Below are 25,369 nucleotides of genomic sequence, written 5' to 3' on the forward strand. Positions count from 1 at the left end.
CACTGATGGAAGGATTGTGCGTTCCTGGTGTAACTCAGACAGTTGTTGTTGCCAACCTGTACCTGTCCCGCAGGTGTGATATTCAGATGTACCGGTGTCTTAGGCGTCTCACAGGATGGACATTGCAATTTATTGCCCTGGCTACATCTGCAGTTCTCATGCCTCCCTGCAGCATGCTTAAGGCACTTTCACACAGATGATCAGGGACCCTGGTCATCTTTCTTTTGGTGTTTTTCAGAGTCAGTAGAAAGGTCTCTTTAGTGTCCTAAGTTTTTCTAACTGTGTCTGTAAGCTGTTAGTGTCTTAACCGCCGTTCCACAGGTGCATGTTCATTAATTGTTTATGGTTCATTGATCAAGCATGGAAAACATTGTTTAAACCCTTTAAAATAAAGATCTGTAAGGTTATTTGGATTTTAACAAAATTATATTTAAAATACAGTGTCCTGAAAAATGGACGTTTCTTTTATTGATGAGTTTATTTATGTATATAATTTATCTGCATTTATCTTAATCTAAAACATACTGTTTGTGCCATCTTAGTTGATTAGATAATTGTAAGGAATTGAAAATATCTAGCATATGAAGTGGGGCCAATAAAATTATTGTTTAAGTTAATGAAATGAAGATAATAACACAGGCCCTATGCCGAATCAATTCTGTTCTTAAAATGCATGCTTGGTACTAACAGAGGAAATGTAGTGATTTTCTTTGACATACTCAATATTCGTAAACCTAATAACTTTGTAAAGAGAATTTGCCTCTCACGTTGTGTTGTAAAGCCAACACCTGCAATCAGTAATTTCACCCATCTGCATTACACTAACTACACATATTAAGGTATTTCTGTGGAAATGTTGTGGATCTAATTTGGGGAGCAAGGACAAATATTTTTTAACTATGGCAGTTGTAGTGATAGTTTTTCATAACAAATACAATGTAAAAAAGGTATTTTAAATATATATTTATATATATACACATCAAATATTTTTTAAAGAAAACATAGTTTTGGACCATGCATGATTTTATCTGTGGCTTCTGTGGTCTTAGTTGCTAAGTACCAGCATTAATCTGTAGTTAATATGCAAGAAGAATGCCTAAATTGTTATTTAACTTGAGGCACAATTGAGACTTTTATTTTATATATGGAACTTTTATTTTGTTTTTTTTTCTTTTCCGGGCTGTTTTTCCGTCAGGGTGTGGATGCATTATTTCTGCCTTCACTGCCCTGGTGGATATCTGTCAAAAAGGAAGTGTCAAATATGGCCCCGAGTGGACTAAAAGCGATCGTTAACGACAGTAAGTAATCTCCAAATACGATTTTTTAATTTTCATCCACATATGAAATGGGTCAGAGCTTATATGTTGATATATTGGCCTGTTCTGATGGATAGAAGTGCATATATAAGTATTGCAACAGGTGTACATAGAGTCAGTGCTCGATACGTCATACTGGAAACTTCCGTATGAAACTCTTTTACACTGAAACTTTAACTCTCGTTCACTGAAACCTAAACAGAGTTTATGAGCTTTACCCAACACTTTTACTCCTCCGAAGTGTCATCCATTGAAATGGAGAGGATTCTCTTATATTTAGAGTGCACGAATGAAAACAGTTCGTGTCAGCTGTGGTCTTGTGATCGACCTCACGCTGGACATAAATACTTATTGAAAATCTCCTCATTACACTATGGACTCACACCATAGCACCACAACACACATAGTTATAATATGGGTTTATTTTTTTTATGTCATGCTTGGCTTCTTTTCCAAGGTGTTGCTCTTTTTTTTTATTTTAAATTCTGTCCAAATATATAAAGCAAATAAACAGTTTTTTCATTTTGATTAGAAATAAGTCTGCACTGTTTACAGGCTATAAAATAAATCACTTATTTATTAATTTATTTAATTTCACAAAGGTAATCTTTATTAATTAGGCTAGTCATTAAATAACAATACAGTTGTTTCTCATTTCTGGTAGCCCTCAAATCGATGTTTCTGAAGGAAATAAACCAGAAACAGATATTTAAATACTCTAAAACTGATATATATATATATATATATATACACACACACACACACACACACACACACACACACGTACACACATACACACGCACACTGGTGGCCAAAAGTTTGGAATAATGTACATATTTTGCTCATATGGAAAGATATTGGTACTTTTATTCACTTATTCACTTTCTGTAGCACTTGCCATAGATGTGTCTGTCTTGTCGGGCACTTCTCACACACCTTACAGTCCGGCTGATCCTTGAAAACTCAATGGGGTTAAGATCCATAACTCTCTTTTCCAATTATCTGTTGTCCAATATCTGTGTTTCTTTGCCCACACTCACCTTTTCTTTTTGTTTTTCTGTTTCAAAAGATGATTTTTCTTTGCGATTCTTCCCATAAGGCCTGAACTCCTGAGTCTTCTCTTTACTGTTGTATGGGTAGAATTCAATGAAGCTGTCGGCTGTATAGCCTTAATGCAGAGAAAGCTGTTTTTTTTTTTTTTTTGTACTAATATTGACCTTAAGACATGCCAGTCTATTGCATAATGCAGAAACTCAAAAACAAACACAAAGACAATGTTAAGCTTCATTTAATGAACCAAATAGCTTTCAAATGTGTTTGATATAATAGCAAGTGATTTTCTAGTACCAGATTAGCTATTAATCATGATTACTCAAGGATAAGGTGTTGGAGTGATGGCTGCTGGAAATGGGGTCTGTCTAGATTTGACCAAAAATGACTTTTTTCAAATAGTGATGGTGCTGATTTTACATCAGTAATGTCCTGACTATACTTTGTGATCAGGTGAATGCTACTTTGGTGAATTAAAGTACCAAATTATATATAAGATATAAAAAAATATAAAAGCTTGTGGATAAATCTGCATGTTTTTGGTGCTTATGCCTCCTGTGGCATGGAGTTTTTTTTGTGGAACATCTCTTGCAGGACATTGGAGTGATTGGGTCTTTTGTTGCACTCATTTATCAGCCGAATGGGCCAGCTTATTGAACATTCGTTTGACTGCCCAAATTGTATTGTATTTTTTTTTGTGCTGGTACCGCTAGCGGCTGGAGCTTGTTCTGTGGAGGACCTCACCTTCTGGACAGTTATGTGGAGGAATCTACAAGTTTTTTTGTTTATTCTTCTTATTGGCTAGAGTTTGTTTTATAGACTATTTTTTGCTGTTTTACAAAATCTGTATTAAAAAAAAGTTGAGCAATCCGACAGCAAAGTTGTCACGGGGACCCTCGTAGGTGTAGCCTACATGGACTGTTTAAGTTTAGTGGGATGGATGCGTGCGTGGGGTTAATGCGCACGTTTGTCATTTTTCTGTTTATTTGGTTCAGGGGATGTTCGGGTTTGATTGTAACACTAATGTTGGAATGTGGTCTTTATATTTTTTTGATACACAATCTATTTTTTCTAATATGTCAAAATGTCAAATGTTAATATGATTGGATTGTCTCTCTCCACGTGGAATGTGAATGGTTGGGGCACCCCATAAAAAGAAGGAAGGCTATTTCTTTTCTTAAAAGTAATTAATATGATATAGTGTTTCTTCAAGAAATGCATCTTTCCCCACAGGAAGCTGGACAATTTGGGAAGATATGGTGTGGACATGTTTTCTTTAGTGCTGGCTCAAGTAAGAGCAGGGGAGTCATTACATTGATAAGTAAACATCTACAATTCAAATGTCTCAAACATAGTAAAGATAAATTAGAGTCATTATTGTTTCAGTAGAAATTCAGGGACAAAGGTTGATTTTGACTAATATCTACACACCTAACGCTGATGACCGGGGCTTTTTTATAGATCTTAAAGCGAAGTTGCAAGCCACTGGCACCCCAGATGATTTAAGATTGTGAGGAGACTTTAATCTGTTGATGGACTCAGTCCTTGATCATTGTGAAGCAAAAGTGTGTAAGCCCCCTAGAGCAACATTGATGCTTCACAGGATGTGTAAAAAATCTTGGTCTTACAGATATTTGGAGACTTTTGAACCCTTCTGGTAGAGACTATACATTTTTTTCATCAGTCCATAAGATTTCTTCTAGAATAGATTTTTTTAAGTCCCCCATTTCATCTTTTGTTGATTGCTCGATTGGACACATCTTAGTCTCAGATCACGCCCTGGTGAGTTTAGAGGTGTTGCCAAATACAGAGAAAATGAAATCATATAGCGCTTTAATGTATACCTTTTGCAAACTCTTGAATTTCAACAAATGTTAAAGGCTGAAATTAATGTTTATATGGAGACCAACTGGTATTAAGAAGCACTTTAGGTGGTTCCTAGGGGTGTCGATCATACAGTATGCCTCATTCATCAAGAAATCCAAAGCACAAGAACTCGTGGAGTTGGAAGGAAATATTAAATGTGCCTAGGCAGAGCTAAAGCGCCGAATGTCTATTTTGTCACGGAAGGTGGAGTTTTTGCTATTCAGGCAAGACAGTCATACTTTTGGCTACACTTTTGTTAGAAGTTTATACAGAATTATTAAAGAATTGAAAGCTTCCACCAACCATGACAAAAGTCCAGATCAGACTGATCCTTAAAAAGGACAAATATCCAAGCAAGTCTAAGAGTTACCGTCCAATTTCCCTGAACCAGCTAGACCTAAACATATTGTCAAAAATTCTGGCAAACCGACTGATTAAAGTTATGACATCCCTTCTACATATAAATCAGGTGGGTTTTAGTCAGGGCCACAGCTCCTCTGATAACATTAGGCGTTTCATCAATATTATGTGGTCAGTGGCGAATTATCAAACTCTGGTCACTGCCATCTCACTAGATGCCGAAGAGGCTTTTGATATGGTTGAATGGAAATATCTTTTTATATATACGGGTAAGTTACTTTATAGACACCCAGTAGTGGCAGTACAAACAAATGGATTAATTTCAGATTATTTTGCCCTGGATAGGGGCACCTGGCAGGGTTGCCCTCTTTCCCCATTTTTGTTCTGTCTTTCCCTGGAACCATTAGTAGCCACGATAAGAAGGGAAGATGATTTTCCTGGGGTGGTGGCGGGAGGTGTGATGCATAAGCTTTTGCTTTACGCAGATGATATTTTATTATTTGTCTCTGACCCAATTAGATTTATGCCTTGCCTCCACAGAATTATTAATTCCTTTTCTAAGTTCTCAGGATACAGGGTTAATTGGTCTAAATCTGAAGCTTTGTCTCTGACAGCGTACTGCCCAGTAACAGCTTTCCAGCTGGTCGCCATCCAGTGGCTTAAACGGGGCATTAAGTATTTGGGCATTTTATTCCCAGCAAATTGGTCTGATGTAGTTAGTTCATTTTGATCCCTTAATAAAAAGGTTTTCGAGAGATGTGGGCTTCATTACATTTATCTATGACTGGGATGGTTAATGCTATTAAAATGAAATGTATTCCAAAATTCAACTACCTGCTACAATCTCTCCCTATAGATGTCCCCCTCTCTTATTTCATAATTTGATATTATGATTATGTTTGATAGCATAGGGAAGTCCTTCATTTTCCCAGATTACATTTCAATAAGTTACATTGGCCGATTGACCAAGGTGGGCTAGGCCTACCCAAGATTTTGTTTTATTATTATGCATTCGGTCTCAGACATTTGACCCATTGGTTGCTTCCACCTGAAGGAACCCCTCCCTGGTTTATATTGAACAGGACGTTTTTGCCCCTATTTTGCCATTTCTAAGCCTTTCTATCAAACTAATCGGAGAAGTTAAGTCATACCCTGTTACCTTGTATTTGTGCTTGTATGGACAAAAGTGTCCAGAGTATTTAATTCGGACATATATTTAAATGTTGCCTCAAGCATATGGCGGAACACTAAATTATCTATTGATAAGTCCCCTTTCTGCTGGTCAGAGTGGATTGTCAAGGGTTACTACGCTCGGTTACCTGTATGAGAGTGGAGTGTTGAGATCTTTTGAGAATTTGTTTCAACATTTTGGGATTGTAGCATACACACTCCTTAAGCAGCAGATGCTTTGGGAGAGGTGATTACTGCTTTTGGAAAAGGTCAAGGGGCATCAGTGTATTACTCCCTGCTAATTCAGAGTCTGGGGGACGGAGCTTCAACTTCTCTCAAGAGATTATGGGAGAAAGATTTAAATTTGGTATTGGAGGAAGAAGTGTGAGCTAGCATTCTAAAAAATATGAAGTCTGCATCTAGAGATGTGAGGGTGCGCCTTATGTAATTTAAGATTCTACATCAGTTTTATTGGACCCCCTCTAGATTATATAGGCTTAGTCTTAAAGACACACTCATCTGCTGGTGATGCCAATCATAAGTTGGAGACACAACCCATGTCTTTTGGTGGTGTGTTAAGATCCAAGATTTTGGATCACCCAAAATTTGGGGTGATTTTTGTTTGTGTGACGTTTTGGGCACTCAAATTTTACTTTTCCCCAGACTTTGTATTTTTTGTAAATTTCATAATTGGTTTGAGACACTGTGGCTTGAAGGCCTCTCCAGGTCTCAGTCTAACCATTAGATGACCAGGTGGAGGATCGGTCATGATGAATATATTACTCTTTCGTGTTTTTTAAGTAGTAAACACTACAGCTGATGCTGATGTTCTCTAACCAAACTGAATTCTTGTTCCCATTTTTGTGTCTGTAGAAATTCTCAATGGTGTCATCAAGAGTTTGAAGAAAGATGGAGAATGGAAGGTAATTTTAGTATGGTTTATTGAAGTCTTGCAGTATTTTGTGTATATTTTAATCTGTTGCACAAATGACTCTGTACATCTTTGTTTAGGTGCTCATTGTTGATCACTTCAGTATGCGGATTTTGTCTTCATGCTGTAAAATGTCCGACGTCATGGCGGAGGGTGTTACAAGTAAGTTTATTCTTTCTCATTGACCATTCAGTGAGTCTTGCTATGATGTGGTGTAACCGATTATTTCGTTCTCAGCAGCTTTTGGCCATTACAACAAGGCCAGTGTTGACAACTGTAGTGGGAGATGTGTTTTTTTTTATTAGGCTGATAAGTGCTGCAAGTTTGCCACAGAGCTGAAGCGTTCTTTTACTTTGAGATGTGTATGTTCGTCTAGGTTTAATGTTTTTAACCCACATACCACTATGACATTTTTACATGAATTACAAAAACAAGTGAGCTGTACTGTATTTCTTCACAGTTGTGGAGGACATTAACAAGCGGAGGGAGCCGATTCCTAGTCTGGAGGCCATTTACCTGATCTCCCCAGTGCCAGAGGTGAAAGCTCTTTAATCGAGACTCAAGTTATGTCACATTATGAAGCTTTAACAAGATAGTGAATGTTATCATAAATTTCTCCCTTGAAACTCCCTCGTTAGTGGTTCATCTTTCAGTGTTAAAGGAATATTCATAAGCTAGCATCTGTGGCTTAATGTCGACTACCACAAAAATCAGACATGTTCACACGTCCCTGAGGTCCAAGTCAAGTCTCAAGTCTTTCAAGGCCAAGTCTAAGTCAAGTCAATTTCTGCAATAGTTCTTTATCTGCAGCTGGTTAGTTTCAGAACCCCTGAATTCTTCAATTTTAAAATATTAAAACTGATTACTTTAAGGGATTGCCTTATTTATTTACTTAAACTTGTCTAATTGTAGTGTAGAGGCAGAGGCGTTTGGATCCATTTGCAGTAGTTTATTCACACATGCAATCAAACAGAGAGAAGCAGACATAAACAGAAACAGGCTCTGATAAACGGACAATCCAGTACTCGTAATCAGACACAGGCAAGGGTCAGGGCAGGCAGCAAAGGTTCACAGAGTCTAGAGTCCAGGCAGAGATCTAAGGTCCAGATAATAACGGGAATCAGGGAATAACGCTTGGTAATGTCTGCAGAGCAAAACAACACTTCGCAAAGTAACAATGAAAGGGGCAGTACAGATATAGGGGAGATAATGATGAACAGGTGACGGTGATGAGGATAATCAGATAAACCAGGCAGGGATGGAGATAGATAATGACCAGAGGGAAAGATGGGAAGTGCAGTTCTAAAACTCCGGAGAGAGGGAGCGGATGAAACCAGAGGGAGGCGTAGCTGAGCTCTCCGTGACACTAATAAAGTACATAAGGCTTTACTTTAATCATGGACTTTATTTTTTTTTCCAGAAAACAATCAATAAACATTTCTTTCTTTTCTTTTCTTTTTTTTTTTTGCATTAAAAGAGAACAGATTTTACACAGAAGCAAAACTTTAGGGGTTTAAATCCCTTTATTCTATTTTGCATTTGCCCTTATGAAAATGTGACATAGTTTTTATAGTTTAACAGTGGTATTTATTTGTGATAAGATCATGGTAACCTCAGGTAAAATCAAGCATGGATATTCACTACCATGGTCAAATTTAATATGATTTCTATAAAACAAACTTTGGCATTTTTTGTAAAGAAAATTTTTATCCTAGATGCATTTAAAACTATAAATACAAAATTTAAATAACAAAAAACGAAATATATATGAACTGCTGTAGTTGTAACAAACTAATGATATTCTCAAGTCAATTGTTTACGAGTCTGAGTCGAGTCGCAAGTCATTTTTTTGCGACTTAAGTATTACTCGAGTCTGAGTCGCAGACTCGAGTTTCCATCTCTGACATTAATTTAGACTCGTCTCAACTTTTGTTAAAAAAAAAACTAATCTGGGTTACAGTGAGGCACTTGCAATGGAAGTGAATGGGGCAATTTTTGGAGGGCTTAAAGACAAATCTGAAGCTTATAATTTTATAAAAACACTTGCATTAATTTTTACGTTAAACTCATGTATTATTTGAAATGTAAGTTGTTTAAATTGTAATTTTTACAGTTGCTTTAGGAGTTTAGGGTTTTTTTCTGTTTGAAAACAATAATTTCTTTTGCAATTCCATTTGGTCATGTTTGCGGTGCAGAAATGACTCACTCCAGCTAGAAATGTTTAATTTACCTGACTGACTTTTTTTTATTTTTTTTTAACAGTCAATTCAGTCCTTAATTGGTGATTTCAAAGAGACAGCATTTACATATAAAGCAGCACACATCTTCTTCACTGACAGTAAGACTATTCATTTTACTATTCACTTTTGATGGCTTGTTTTTTTGCATCTTGGAATTCACTAAAATGAATTGCAGTAGCATAATATCAAGTGAAAGCATCTGTGCTGATTACTAAATTAGTTATGTAAATCAGATAATGGCACAAACAAATTCCATGCAAATCTGTAGCATTCTATAATAAGGTTCTGGCTTCTGGTAAAGTTGGATTGCAGGTGTTATGATAGTAAAAAAAGGGTTTTACACAAATAATACAGCATACGACAGTGGTGCAAAGTTACAGCATGTTGAGAGTAAAAGTAGTGAATTAGCCCTTCAGTTTATCATGGTTTCATGCTGTACGTGTTCTAGATTCATGTACTTGATAAACTACACATCTGCATTCACTCTGTTTCAGCTTGTCCTGATGGGCTTTTTGCCAATCTCGGGAGGTCGAGGGTTGCCAAGGTCATCAAAACTCTGAAAGAAATTAATGTTGCTTTTATTCCATACGAGTCTCAGGTGTGTGGCCTCTAATGGCTCTTCTCAGTAAACTTGTACTGCACTGTACACTGGCATTAACAGTGCTGTAAAAAAGTACTTTCACAGGAATCAAAATGGTGGGAAACCATTATTATATGTTATTTAATGGTCCATTTCTCTCCAATCTAACCTTTTATTTTTAACATTGATAATTGAATGTAATGCACCACAACTCTAGTCTCCATTCACTTTCATTAAATGGTAAAGACTAGATTTGTGTTTTACAAAAGATGTGAGGATGATATCCTTTTCATTATTGGCTGAACTTTCCCTTTAATGATCCCTCTGTTTTGATGTTTTTACTTAAACGCAGGTGTTTTCTTTGGACAACCACAACTCCTTTCACACTTTCTACAGCCCAACTCAGACATCTCTAGATGACAGGACCGGGATGATGGAGGCCATAGCTGAGCAAATCGCCACACTCTGTGACACACTGAAGGAGTATCCAGCCATCCGTTACCGCCAGTACTGAACACACCTTCATTCACTGTTCACAAATCTGTGTGCCATTATTTCCATTTAGTCTGCAGTTAAAACTGGTGTTTAACTAGAAAAATGTCCTGGTGTAAATTGATTAGCTTGAAGTGTATAGTAAGTGTAAGATTTAACCAAATGTGTTTCTCTAAGGGGCCCAAAAGAGAATTTCAACCTGGCAGAGATGGTGTTGGACCGTCTGAATGCACACAAGGCAGACAATCCCAGTATGGGAGAGGTGAGATGTTGGGATATTTACTGTATTTATGGATGTGTTTCTATGTCTCTAAAAGCAAGCACACACTAGAAGACTGAAGCTCGATCCCCTTTGATGTTTTAAAGTAATAGTTCGCCCAAAAACGAAAATTCTCTCATCATTTACTCACCCTCATGTCATATCCCACGTGTATGACTTTCTTTCTTCAGCAGAACACAAACAAAGATTTGTAAAAGTATATTTCAGCTCTATAGGTCCTCACAATGCAAAATAATGGTGACCAGAACTTTGAAGCTCCATAAATCACATTAAGTCAGCATAAAAGTAATCCTGAAGACTCCAGTGGTTAAATCCATGTCTTCTGAAGGGATTTGATAAGTGTGGGTGAGAAACAGATCAATATTTAAGTCCTTTTTTACTATAAATCTCCACCTTTGACCAGCCTGACCAGTTGGTGGCGATATGCACGAAGAATGCGAATCGCCATAAACAAAAGAAGAATTTGAAAGTAAAAGTTGATATTTAAAGGAATTAAATATTGATCTGTTTGTCATGCATACCTACCACATTGCTTCAGAAGACATTGATTTAACCACTGGAGTCATATGTATTACTTTTATTACTTTTATGATTTATGTCCTTTTTGGAGCTTCAAAGTTCTGGTCACCATTCACTTGCATTGTGAGGACCAACAGAGCTGAAATACTCTTCTAAAAATCTTCATTTGTGTTCAGCAGAAGAAAGAAAGTCATACACATCTGGGATGAATGAGGATGAGTAAAGATTAGAGAAGTTTCATTTTTGGGTGAACTATCCCTTTGAGTCTGCGAATAGTCTGCAAACAAAACGCCCACGATAGTAACTTGCAGCGCCTGTCCATCTCTGCTCTCCTAGTGTGCACACTTTTGCAACATGCTGTTGCTACTCACAGATGCAATGGCACTGACAAGTTCAAATTTTGCCACTGGGTTTCAATCTGAAGATTGGAGTCAGATTAGATTATTTCTTCACTTGATTTCATTACTTGCTAAATGAAAGTCAGTCTAAAGATCTGAAATTGGGTGCAGAGTGAGCAAAGCCTAAAAAAACATCACCAAACTGAACATCTGACACCAGATGCAGCTTTTCACCAAAGGCCTTCACACCTTTAATTTCATCTATATAAAATGACACTTCTTTAATGCTGTACAATTTCTTATGCTGTCTTCTGGACTCTTTCTCTCTCTGTTTTCTCTGTGCTCATCTCTCAGCTGATGTTTCCCTGAGCTTCAGGTGGGTGTTGAATGTAAATCTTGTGTTTCTTTCTGTGTGCTTCGCTGCTTTTGTTCTCCTTGTTCTAACGTCACATGTGTTTTCTTTTTTATCCTACTTCCACTTCTTGAAATTTCAGGATGCTATGCAGTAAAAAACAGCCCATCTTTTCAGTCTAGATTTCCAAACATATTTGGCATTTCAGCATCAAAAATTAAAGGGATAGTTCACCTAAATATATTTTCACTTTCGGATGTAAATGTGAAAGTGGAGATTTAGAGTAAAAAAGATTTTAAATTTATTCTGTTTAATCTGTTTCTCATCCACACCTATTATATCAGTTCTAGTCACCATTCACTTTGAGGACCTAAAAAGCTGAGATATTCTTCTAAAAATCTTTGTTTGTGTTCTGATGAAGAAAGTAAGTCTGGGATGGCATGAGAGTGAGTAAATGATGAGAGAATTTTCATTTTTGGGTGAACTATCTGTTTAACAAATGTGAGTAAAACAAATGTTTGGTCATAAAAGGGGAAAAACCTCCAAGTTGCAACATTTTCCTGGTATTAAACCATCAAAATAAACATTTGAGGAACAAAATCACAATAGGTTTCAATGTTTTTTTGTAAATGTGGCATTTCACTGAGAGACTGGCTAATGAATATATGCAAATGAGTAACCTACTGACCTTTGCTGCTTGAAAGAATAACCAGGATAAAATGGCTAAATAAACCCTTTGTCATTGAAATAACAAGATAATGTGTTTGGGCTTATAATTCAAATAAACAATGCAAAATACATTTGTTTTGTTTTTTTAACCATAAAGAAATATTTTTGACAGGTGTGTTAATTTTGGACCCTGAAGAAAATTCTGAAAGAGCATAGTAATTTAGATTTGTAAAATATATTGGCTATAAAAATGACAGGTATAGGATCGACAAAAATATTATCAGCCAGTGGTCTGGCATGTACAGTAAGACATTTAAAATTCGCTAACACACTAATACATTCCCCTGGTTTGCTTGATTTTTATATAAAGTAACATTTCTTAGCTTTTGTGTTTTGACTGACAGGGCTCGGACAAAGCTTGCTCTCAACTGCTGATTGTGGACCGTGGATGTGACCCCATCTCCCCTCTCCTGCATGAGCTGACCTTTCAGGCTATGGTCTATGATCTACTGGATGTACAACAAGACATTTACAGGTGCATGATTGCTTGTTCAATAGTTACCATGTTAATACCATATCCATGCTACTTATGACCACAGTACAGACCCGAAATGAATTTGTACATTTAAGCCACAGTTTAAAATGTATGAGTGCATTATAAAAAAATATCAAGCCAACTATAAGAAATATAGCACTAAAGCACTAAGCAAAAACATTTTACAATAGTTTGTTGATGATTTAAAAAATGCATATATTGTTCAAAATGAACACATGTACATGACTAGGACATGTATCTAGGATGTATCATGTATCTAAATCAGTAAAATTCATAATTTTGAGTGGCTTAAACTTTTTGGGACCGCTGTATATTATTGTTGCCGTTACTCTTTGAATCATTTGATTTTGTTGACAGGTACCAGACGGCAGGGATTGGGGAGCCTAGAGAGAAGGAAGTGTTGCTGGATGAGGATGATGAGCTGTGGGTGCAGCTGCGGCACATGCACATCGCCGATGTTACCAAGTAAGAGCAGCTCAACTGCTTTATTTCTTTTACCTGGCTGCTGAGCTTTTGTGCTGATAGTTTCTGTTGTGTTTCAGGAAGGTGACGGAGCTCCTGCGCACCTTCTGTGACAGTAAGAGGATGAACACAGACAAGGTACACACACACACACATTCATTGGGCACTTTCCATGAATTGGGCACAAATTCAGAGAGAACTTTTAGATATGTTAGATTAAATTGTAATTGAACATAAAACTGTAAATTGTCCTTTATTTTACACAACTTCTTACCAAATTAATAAATAAATGGAAATGTAATAATTTATGTGAGAAAAAAGAGACAGCAGAGTGCTGCCCTTCTGGCCCGGTTTTTCCCCTTCTCTCTAGGGTTGGGGAGGGGTACGAGGGGAGGGAAAACAAACAAAAAAAAGGGCAAGGTGAAGGGACAGTGAGAGAGAGGAGAGAGAGAAAAAAAAAACGTTCCTCCATGTCCAGGCGGTCGGAAGCAACTCCTCCGTCCCACGGCAGATGGCGGCTCAACCACTCCAGGTGGCTGACATCAAGTCCGTTCTCCCCCTCGCGGACGGCGGCCGTTCCTCCGTCCCCCAGCAGATGGCCGTGTCTGGTCTTTTGGGTGGATGTCAGTGGCGAGAACTCCACAACAGCGCATCCGTCCTTTTTCCCGAGCTTCGGCACCAATGTGACATGTTTAAGGTTGAGAGGAGGCAGGAACTGGCTGAACCATCGAAATAATATTTAATTTAAACAAAAAGACACACAACACAAACACACAAATTGCAACTGAGTGTGGGTCTCTCTCTCCCGAACTGCAGCATTCCGCTGCATTTATCCCTCTCCTCAGCTGATTAGCCCGATTGGGGGCTGGGCTTGCGTAGTCATGTTAAGACTTTTGTTAGCTGTAGCTAAGTTGCAAATCATAAAAATATATTGAAAAATAAAAACTGCTCATAAAATATGTAGTTTGGCATCCTTAGGTGGATGAAAAACATTTCCCCCTGTAACTGACAAAATTCTATGAATAACTGTCTTCTTTCTTCCTCTTAAAGTAAATCCTGTCTGTCACCTTCCTCTCCGCTTGTGCTTCTCTGAGCAATTTGCAACTTTGTATTGCAGCACTTCTATTATTTCTGCCTCCTACAACACTTCTGTTGTATTCCTCATTTGTACGTCGCCTTGGATAAAAGCATCTGCTAAATTAAAAAATGTAAATGTAAAAATTTTATGGTAACACTACAATAACATTTAATTTGTGAACATTATTTAACTACATTAGTTAATGAACTATCGATTGCCAATACTTTTTTCTGCACTAATTTATCTTAGCTAGTGTTAATTTTAACATATTCAAAACCTTTCTGAAATTAAAAAATGTTATACACTGGTGGCCAAAAGTTTGGAATAATATACAGATTTTGCTCATATGGGAAGGAAATTGGTACTTTAATTCACCAAAGTGGCATTCAACTGATCACAAAGTATAGTCAGGACATTACTTATGTAAAATCAGCACCATCACTATTTGAAAAAAGTGTTCAGAACAGTATGCAATAGACTGGCATGTCTAGGTCAATATTAGGTAAATAATTGCAAAAAAGAAACTGCTTTCTCTAGAAACTCATCAGTCAATCATTGTACAATGCTTGAAATTGGCAAAAAAAAAAAAAAAACTGAAGATTTCATACAAAGGTGTACACTACAGTCTTCAAAGACAAAGGACAACTGGCTCTAACAAGGACAGGAAGAGATGTGGAAGACCAGATGTGCAACTAAACAAGAGGATAATTACATCAGAGTCTCAAGTTTGAGAAATAGAAGCCTCACATGTCCTCAGCTGACAGCTTCATTGAATTCTACCCGCTCAACACCAGTTTCATGTACAACAGTAAAGAGAAGACTCAGGGGTGCAGGCCTTATGGGAAGAATCGCAAAGAAAAATCATCTTTTGAAACAGAAAAACAAAAAGAAAAGGTGAGAGTGGGCTAAGAAACACAGATATTGGACAACAGATAATTGGAAAAGAGTGTTATGGATCTGAACCCCATTGAGCTTTTGTGGGATCAGCCGGACTGTAAGCTGTGTGAGAAGTACCCGACAAGACAGCCACATCTATGGCAAGTGCTTCAAGAAGTGTGGGGTCAAATGTCTCCTGAGTATCTGGACAAACTGACAGCTAGAATAACAAGGATCTGCAAAACAGTCATTGATGCACATGGAGGATTTTTTTGTTGAGAACTCTTTGAAGTAGTTTATAATAATAATAGTAATTACTGTAATAGTAATTTTTCACATTATTAATGTCCTGAATATACATTGTTGAATGCCACTTTGGTGAATAAAAGTATCAATTTCTTTCCATAAGGGCAAAATCTGTACATTTATTATGTTAAAATGAGTTAATGCACAATAAACTAACATGAACATTTGGTTTTATAAATTAACATTAACATTAATAAATGCTGTTAAAATCTATTATTCATTGTTAGTACATGAAACCTAATGCATTTAATAATGTTAACTAATACAACCTTATTGTAAAGTGTTACCAGTTTGACTTAAATTTGACAAATTTGACATTTGATTTGATTTGATTTAAAGACCTATTTTGTACCCCATTCACACTAAAGTGCCATTAATATTACATCCCTCAGGCCAACATCAAAGATCTTTCACAAATGCTGAAGAAGATGCCACAATACCAGAAAGAACTGAGCTTGGTATGTCTTCCAATCAAACACCCTTTTTCATGTTCATTTCATTTCATTTTGAATCCTGATAACAGATGTTTGTGCTCTTGACAGTACTCCACTCATCTGAACCTGGCAGACGCTTGCATGAAGAAGTTTAAGAACACATTAGACAAGCTCTGTGAGGTGGAGCAGGTCAGTGCTTTGACACTTCTTCATTTTAAAGCACATTAGAAAACTTCAGGAGCACTTTAACAACTTCCTGCCTTGTCAGTAGTATTTGAAAAGCAGCATTACATTATGTTATGAACTTAAAGTGTAGAGTTACACATGTGTAGAGTGCTACATGCTTATATATATTGTGAGGTGATATTAAACCATCAAACATATGTTCTTATGATAAACATCTTAAAAAGACATTGATACTCTCATAATGGATCCATTTCAGAGGGTCCTTTACTTATCTTCTTATTGAAAGTTTATGCAACAGCGAGTGGGTTGGCCTTTTAGCTGTTGCAGTAAAATAATGTACAGGAAGTCATTGCGTAAGCTTTGAAAGTACCAACTACATTGCTGGAAATTGTGCATTACGTGCCAGCAAACCTGCTGTTTTATGTATAGCAGATGGATGGTTTTAACTGTCCACTCAGATGTCCACTTAGTCCATCACTCTGTGTTTGAGATATTATGAGCAGCTGCCTAATGACTGAACTTGAGTGCAGCTGATGCCGTTCTTTACACTTGGCGCTCTGCTAATGTATAACTCGCTCTTATTTTGATGGATCCACATTTCTGTGTCTGGCAACTTTAGTTATTATTTTATGTAATTGTTGTGGAAATATCTACCTCGACGTGTGTCTCCGTCGGATGACTGTGAAGTTCTGGATGTATTATCCACACTTTGTCATTTTTACATCTGATTAATACTGTCGATATTTAAAAAAATGCAGTTTCACGTCATTATAAATGTACTTATAGTATAAATGAAAGGTCCCACTTGGAAAATGTGAGGAATTTGATGTGACATTTTAAGCAGGCAGATAAAATTTATATCATCTGATCTCTTGTTACTTCCATTTGAGTGATTTCTTTTTTTTTTTTCACATATTTTTTGGCCAAATCTTTACTAAACATTTAAAAATATTTTGTTTATAACTTCCACAAGATGAAATGCTAAAAAGTGCCACACACTGCATCATTTTATTAGCCATGTCAATCAATTAAATCTTTTAATCAAATTAATTACAGGACATGCTGATTAATTGCATACATCATTATTTGCTGAGAAAGATTATTTATATAAAAATGTATAATAATTAAAATATAAAAAAATGTAATAATATGTAGGCCTATTATAATATTGAATACAGACTGAAATTAATTTAGAAATAAATTGCATTATTGTGGCAGATGAATAAAGCATTGATTATTAGACAATACAAAAAGTGGCTCATTATATTGTTGGTTTTATTCTCATATCAGTGAACAAGCTCGTCAATCTGTTTTCACAGTATGCATTCTTGCGTTCTCTCTATGTACTGTACATGTGCGTGCCTCAGACAGATGTGTTTGGAGCATCTCACTGGTATTCAGCATCATAAATGCCATATTTTTAGGACGCTGTGTCAAGTTAAAAGTTGTGGAAACTTTGAAAACTTAAGGCCATAATTATACTTCAGTTGTCCACGTTGGTGATCGCTCTGTGCAAAGTATGCACTGTATGGACTGTCATCGATCGGCCTTTAATGCGGCCCAGACTTTCTCGACACGTGAACAGTCCTCATCTGTGCACATAATTGGCGCATGTGCCTGCTGTTGACTGTACTAAAGAGTATTGAAAAGCAGTCGTAGTGTGCATGCATCGAACATGTTCGTACTTTGAAAGGTAACGTGGTCGACTGGGCGCAATCTGATCCTGAATGCATAAAACACCCTTTAGATGTTTGTGTTATTATGATTGGGTCTGCCCAGTGTTATATAGAGCTGCTATAGATATAATGCAAAGGAATGGAAGAAGGATGGATGTGTTCAGAATGGCACACTGCCCATACTACTACTCCTGCCTTTGCCATTTCTGTCTATGGCAGAAATTGTTAGAGTAGTATGGTAGTATTACATTCCGAACTCAGCCATGCTATCACTATTCAAATATAATTTGAACTGACTCTAACATTCTCCCTGAAGGACTTGGCCATGGGGGCCAATTCGGAGGGGGAGCCACTCAAAGATGCCATGAAAAATATTGTCCCTGTGCTTCTCAACACTGAGATTCAACCCTATGACAAAATCCGCATCATACTGCTCTACATTTTCCATAAGAAAAAGGGTAAAATCTCGCTGTTCGATTATGACTTCATCTTAGACTGATATCTTGAACTCATATTCCCATAAACAGATGTGAAGTCTCAATCATGATTTCTGCCATACATGCAGGCATTGGTGAAGAGAATCTCACGAAACTCATCCAGCATGCCAACGTGCAGCAGGACAGAAACATCATCACCAACCTGCAGCACCTGGGCTGCCCCATCATTACTGGGGTAAGAGGACAGTCTCTGATTTTAGTGTAAGCGTCAGAGTTTTTACAGTGCTGATTTTAGGGGAAACCTGCCAAACAGATTTACTGTAAACACAGTACAGTATAATGGAGCTGGGAGTATACAATTAGTTGAATCAGTGCTTTAAATAACATCACTGAAATGGACTGTTTATCATCAGATATATATATATATATATATATATATATATATATACAATGCCTTGTAAAAGTATTCAGACCCCTTGCCGATTCTCTCATATTACCGAATTACAAATGGTACTCTGAAATTTCATTCTGATTAATATTTTATTTGAAATCACTGAAACTCAAAATCAGTTTTTGTTAGATGACATAGATTTTTATGTTGGGAAATGTTTTTATGAAAAATAAAAAGTATCTTGCTTGCATAAGTATTCAACCCCCACAAATGAATATTTGTTCGAGCCACCTTTTGTTGCAATAACTGCTTTAAGTCTTTTGGGGTACATATGTACCAGCTTTGCACACAGTGACGAAGTGATTTTGGCCCATTCTTCTCAGCAGATTTGCTCCAGGTTTTTCAGGTGGGTTGGGTGGTGCTTGTGGACTGCAATTTTCAAATGGTGCCACAGATTCCAAATAGGATTGAGATCAGGACTTTGACTGGGCCACTATAGGACATTTATCTTTTTGTTCTTGAGCTACTCCAATGTTGCTTTGGCCTCATTCTTGGGATCATTGTAATGCTGAAAGGTGAATTTCCTCCCAAGCTTCAGTTTTTTAGCAGACTAAAGCAGGTTCTCTTGCAGTATTTCCCTATATTTTGCTTCATCCATTCTTCCTTCAATTCTAACAAGATGCCCAGTCCCTGCTGATGAGAAGCATCCCCACAGCATGATGCTGCAACCTCCATACTTCACTGTAGGGATGGTGTGTCTTGAGGCATAGGAACTGTTAGGTTTGCGCCACACATAGCACGTTGTGCTTTAGCTCTATCTTGGTCTCATCTGACCACAAAACTTTCTCCCACATCGCAGCTGGGTCACTCACATGCTTTCTGGCAAACTCCAGACGTGCTTTCAGATGGTACTTTTTGAGTAACGGCTTCTTTCTTGCCACCCTCCCATACAGGCCAGCGTTATACAGTGCTCTTGATATGGTTGACTGGTGCACCATTACTCCACTCCCTGCCACTGAACTCTTTAGCTCCTTCAAAGTCATTTTTGGCCACCTGTGTCTTCTCTCACTAGTCTCCTTTTTGTTAGAGTGCTGAGATTTGAGGGATGGATTTTCTTGTCAGTGTCTGGGTGATGTGGTTCAGCTTCCACTTCCTGATTATTGATCCAACTGTGCTCACTGGGATAGCCAAACATTTGGATATTATTTTGTACCCTTTCCCTAATCTATGCATTTTTATTACTTTATCTCTAACTTCTGTGGAATGCTCTTTGGTCTTTTTTTTTTAATCCAGAAAATGTGATTGCAACTTTAATGATTCACAGGTGGATGCCAATGGTAAAGTAATTGTGTCCTCTTTAGGGCAATTTCTTTCATTGGTGTAACCTGGCAGCTTCCATAGCACAGGGGTTGAATACTTATGCAAGGAAGATATTTTTTTTTATTTTTTTTTTTTATTACCCAACATATAACCATTTGTAATTCAGTAATATGAGATAATTGGTCTGGGGTCTGAATATTTTTGCAAGGTACTGTGTGTGTATATATATATATATATATATGTGTACAATAGTCATGATGCTTTATGACCTGATCATTTATCATTCGAAGTGAAAAGAAAATGTTTAAAACTAATTCTTCCGTGTTCATTTATTAAAAACCTTGATGGTTTTAACTAGATTTGTATTATGTGTCAGTTCTTCGATTTAAACATTTATAATCTAATTGGCTACAATCGCTGTTTGATTCACTGTGGGCCTGTGTTTGACTAATGACCTATTCTCTGTCTCGTTTGTAGGGCGCTAATGCTGGTAAGACACTGCCTGATAGGAAAGAGCGTACAGAACCCACATATCAGCTCTCCAGATGGACGCCCTTCCTCAGAGATGTGATGGAGGTCAGGAAACACTGCTCTTTAGGTTTATATTCATGCATGAATAATGTCTATACTAATTGCATTCTCATATAAATTCCCTCTGCTGTGCAGAATATCATTGAAGACAAGTGTGACAGAAAGCAGTGGCCCTTCCTGTCTGACCCCGCCCCCATCACTACAACACAGCCTGCAGTCAGGTATCTGCACTTAAAGCGAAACATATTATGTTTAAAAAGAGATTAGCTAGCCAGTGATTGAATAGATTAATTATACACAATAATGCAACTTTTGAATCTTAGTAACAAAAGACTTTTAGGTCTGGATAGTGATCTGAAATGGCTTTCAATATTGACATTTGTGACATTGGGGATGAATGTAGGGGATGACATTCAGTTGTCTTTGAATGTTGTACTAAAATAGGCTTAGATTGCTTGCATGTTTTACAAGTGCACTTTCTGAGAAATTCTTAGTCAATCTTAGGAAATGGTGCCATTATCATTTTATTAATTTGAGAATGTTATAATGAACATTCAAGAAATCGTGTTTCCCACCTCTGGCCCAAAGTATCAAAGTATTTTGGCTGTTATTGCCATAGACATCGGGGTAACACTAATAGCCAAGTTCATATTCCAAAGCCATATTCAGATTAACAAAGATTTTTCAGTGGCTAATTCTTAGACTATACATTTTTTTCTATTGATTTCATATATAAAAAAAATAAAAGCAAGAACATTTGCAAACAGAATTAATACTTAACCCCCTCTATTACTACCCCACCCACAAGAACACCCCAGTGGTCCCACATGATTATAGACACACAAAAATAAATATAAAAAAATAAAATAAAATCATTAAATAAATAAAATATAATAATCACACACATTACATCTACACATCTCTCTGCACTGTCCCTCCCCGAGAGCCCTCCAAAAATGCCAGATATTTGCCCCACTTTCCCACAAACAAGTCCAAATTACCCAATCCTCTAAATACTCTATGTCTATGCCTATTTCATTTGTTGAAATGTAGTCTGGGATGTTTACCATTCCAAATGAAGGACTTCCCTATGCTATCAAATTGTTTGAAATAAGAGAGTGTGACATCTATATTGAGTGAGTGTAGCAGGTAGTTTAATTTTGGAATACAGTTCATTTTAATAACATTATTCTTCACAATCATCGATAAATGTAATGAAGGCCACCTGTCCACATCACTCCAAAACCTTTTAATTAAAGGGTCAAAATGACCTCTAACTAAATCAGACAAATTTGCTGGGAATAAAATACCCAAATACTTAATGCCTTGTTTGGACCACTTGAAGGCGCACGGCTGAAAAGCCGTTACTGGGTGGTATGCTGCTGAAGCCCTAAGCTTCGGGTTTAGACCAATTGACTTTGTATCCTGAGAACTTGGAAAAGGAATTAATAATTCTGTGGAGGCAAGGCATAAATCTAATTGGGTCAGAGACAAATAATAAAATATCATCTGTGTAAAACAGAAGCTTATGCGCCACAACTCCCACATCACCCCTGGAAAATCATCCTCCTTACTTATCATGGCTGCTAATGGTCCCAGGGCAAGACAGAAAAATAATGGGGAAAGATCCTATCCAGAGTAAAATAATCTGTTGTTTGTACTGCTGCGTATTTCCGGAAAAGTATTCCCGAACCTATATATTTCCAAAATCTTAAAAAGATAATACCATTCTACCATATCAAGTGCCTTTTCGGCACCAAGTTTACTAACATTTTTGACAATATTTTAACATCTAGCTGGATCAGGGAAATTGGACGGTAACTGTTACATTCACTTGGATCTTTGTCCTTTTTAAGGATCAGACTGATCCGGGCTTGTGTCATGGTTGGCAGAAGCTTTCCATTCTTGAATTATTCCATATAAACTTCTTGCAAAAGTGGAGTCAGTTCTGTAGCATAAAATCTAAAAAATTCAGCGGCAAAACCGTCTGGCCCCGGAGCCTTGCCTGTAGTCAAGGCCTTAATTACCTCGTCCATAACCTCCAAGGTTATCACAGAAACCAGATTATTTTATTGCTCAGCCGACTGTTTAGGACATTCCAATGGTTCCACAAAGTTTTGAATATCCTCTTCCTTAGACGAAGATGTGAAATTATAAAGATCAAGATAGAATTCTTTAAAAGCATTATTGATATCAGTGGCCGAGGTAAATATTGCACCAACCTCAGATGGAAGAAAAAGACGCTCTCTGTTTTATATATCTAGCTAGAAGCTTCCCTGCCTTATCCCCTTACTCAAAGTATGACTTGTCTTGCCCTGAATAGCCAAAACTCCACCTTCCGTGACAAGAGTATTATATCTGTATTTCAATCGAGTAAATTCTCTGAGGCCATTAGACGACATTCGGTGCTTCAGCTCTGCCTCTGCACATTTAATATTCCCTTCCAACTCCACGAGTTCTCGTGCTTTGGATTTTTTGATGAATGAGGCGTACAGTATGATCCGGCCCCTAAGAACTGCCTTAAGTGCCTCCCAAGCCATGCCCACAGAAGATACTGAAGACCAGTTGGTCTCCATATAAACATTGATTGATTAAAGCACCAACTATATGATTTATTTTTCTCCGTATGTGGCAACACCTCTAAACACACCAGGACATGATCTGAGACTAAGATGTTTCCAATTGAGCAATCAACAACAGATGAAATGAGGGAATTTGTTATATTAAAAATAAATCTATTCTAGAATAAATCATATGGACCGATGAAAAGAATGTATAGTACCTACCAGATGGGTTCAAAAGTCTCCAAATATCTGTAAGACCAAGATTTTTACACATCCTTTGAAGCGTCAATGTTGCTGTAGGGGGATTACACACTTTTGCTTCACTATAAACACACCCGGTCCCTTATCAGGCTAATTAAGCCTCCGAGAGGGATAAAGGCCGATTGCGGGCGGTGGTGCGGGAGAGAGAGATCGTTTACGGACATGTTTGTCAATTGTGTGTGTTTGTGTCTTTTATTTAAGTTGATCATTAAAATATTATTTATATTGTCAAGCCAGTTCTCGCCGCCTCCTTTCCATTGAACTACGTTACAGTGTTAAAACAAGCAAAGTGCGCTGAGCTCGCCGTTCACACGTGCAATACATGCATGGTGTCACGTAATTTTTGGTACTTCTTAAATTAAAAACAAACATTAAAAGTATATTCGATATTTATTGTAACATTAATTTTCCATCACATACTACATGGGGTCAAATCCATCAAATGATTTGACTAATCCTGTTAATCCCGCTGAGCAGTTGTAAGTCATGAGGACACTATTGGCATGGCTTTCTGAGAATGTCCCCTTTACACAATGTTTCTGTGTCAAGACATGGTTTGCACACAGCTTTTCAGGTGCAAAACTAAAAATGAAACTGGCCGCTTTGCATCTGGTCTAATATGTAAACTACATGCCTATAGCCTGTAGCTCATAATTAATAATTTTGTTATGACAATGTGGTCTGACATTCCTCTTGTATCCTACTACAGCAGTGCACGGTTTGGAAACTGGCACAAGAACAAGTCTGCCACAGAGTACCGCAGCGGTCCTCGCCTCATCATCTTTGTCATTGGCGGCGTGACTCATTCTGAAATGCGCTGTGCTTATGAAGTGACCCGCGCCACCGAGGGCAAATGGGAGGTTCTGATTGGTGAGACTTCCACTCTTATTAATGTATATTAAAGGGGATGCACAATATATTGTTACCATACTGGTTATCGACCGATAGCAATTTTTTATTTTTATCTAATGACTGTTAAATAAAAAAAATCTGATTCAAAAAGTATCATTCTTAAAATAGAACTAAAATATCAGCCATTTATTGTTTATCGGCGACTGAAAATATTTTTTGGCTTATTTGTTCAGCAATTTTTATATTGTGCAGCCCAAATATGTTATATATTTGAATACCCCTGCAAACCTTTAGTTACAATATCAAATATCGTTTTTTTTGCAGGGTCATCTCACATTCTAACTCCTACCGACTTCCTGAATGACCTGAAGAAGTTGGACCAGCCGGCGTCCACTGAGCAGTGAATCACCCAAAAGATTCATTCTAATGAGCTCATGTGAAACCTGATACTCTGAAGTTCTGATTCATTTAAATTACCAGTGAAAAGACACATTTTAGATCGAATTATGAAGAAATAGCTTAATGATTGTTTGCTGTTTTTAGAGTAGTTATTTTAATTACCTTAATTACCTAAGTTAAACTGATGGCATATGTAAATATATATATTCATGCTGTTGTTGACTGATATTTAATTTAAATGAATAAAGAAAATCCTTATGAGAATGCTGTAATTTGAAAACATGTTCCCAGTGCCTGAAATGTGTGCAAATATGTGGATAATATCATGCATTACCCTGTATAAATGTCAGTACTTGTAAGTTCTGATAGTCATGTGAAGACATCCATAGACGTGTGCAGTGTAACAACTGATCGCACTGGAGTCTCGCTGTTTCGACTGCCTTTGTTTATGGAGGTTTTATCTTGCTATTACTTCAGCTGGAAAGCGTCAGCAGACTTGTAACTTATAACCAAAAAGCATTTGCGACACAGATTTACATTAGCCATTTCCAACCAAGTTTTGTTAAATCTAGTTTTCAGAACCTTTTGCTAAAGGCATGAAATAGTTAATCTCATTATTGCTGTCTTTTTGTTTTCCTGCTCTAAACTTGTGGAGTTTAACATTTTACAGATTAGGTGTTTTTGTTTTTCCACTGGGTCTTTTTGGTTGTTGTCTATTTGTTAACCATTCTAAATAAACTTTGCATATACTACATCTATTTCATTTATTCTGCAGTCAACGTTATATCCAATGTTCACAAAGAAAACAAGGAAGATTACAGTGAAACAAAATATATGTTTATGTGTATAATATTTACATCTTGTGGCTATACTTTTG

The 25,369-nt window shown here is 37.1% G+C and overlaps 1 protein-coding gene across 1 annotated transcript; it reads left to right on the forward strand.

Moving 5' to 3' along the window:
* Positions 1-1,195: 1,195 nt before the first annotated feature.
* LOC127648226 (syntaxin-binding protein 2-like) lies at positions 1,196-25,239 on the forward strand. The gene is made up of 19 exons (XM_052132805.1): positions 1,196-1,298; positions 6,636-6,685; positions 6,774-6,855; positions 7,154-7,230; positions 8,956-9,031; positions 9,428-9,531; positions 9,866-10,020; positions 10,183-10,267; positions 12,568-12,698; positions 13,077-13,184; positions 13,262-13,319; positions 15,834-15,899; positions 15,984-16,064; positions 18,054-18,195; positions 18,303-18,409; positions 20,363-20,461; positions 20,552-20,637; positions 23,951-24,111; positions 24,418-25,239. The coding sequence occupies exons 1-19, from the start codon at positions 1,262-1,264 to the stop codon at positions 24,495-24,497; spliced, it is 1,785 nt and encodes a 594-aa protein (XP_051988765.1). The 5' UTR covers positions 1,196-1,261; the 3' UTR covers positions 24,498-25,239.
* Positions 25,240-25,369: the final 130 nt, after the last annotated feature.

This window comes from Xyrauchen texanus, chromosome 8 (assembly GCF_025860055.1).
Source record: "Xyrauchen texanus isolate HMW12.3.18 chromosome 8, RBS_HiC_50CHRs, whole genome shotgun sequence".
In the NCBI taxonomy this organism is placed as follows: Eukaryota; Metazoa; Chordata; class Actinopteri; order Cypriniformes; family Catostomidae; genus Xyrauchen; species Xyrauchen texanus.

Bases quoted from the DNA above. Each gene is read 5' to 3' on its own strand.
- LOC127648226 (XM_052132805.1), top strand. From the start codon at position 1,262: ATGGCCCCGAGTGGACTAAAAGCGATCGTTAACGACA. The intron at 13,185-13,261 runs GTAAGAGCAGCT...GTTGTGTTTCAG, and splicing joins CACATCGCCGATGTTACCAA to GAAGGTGACGGAGCTCCTGC. The intron at 20,638-23,950 runs GTATCTGCACTT...ATCCTACTACAG, and splicing joins ACAACACAGCCTGCAGTCAG to CAGTGCACGGTTTGGAAACT.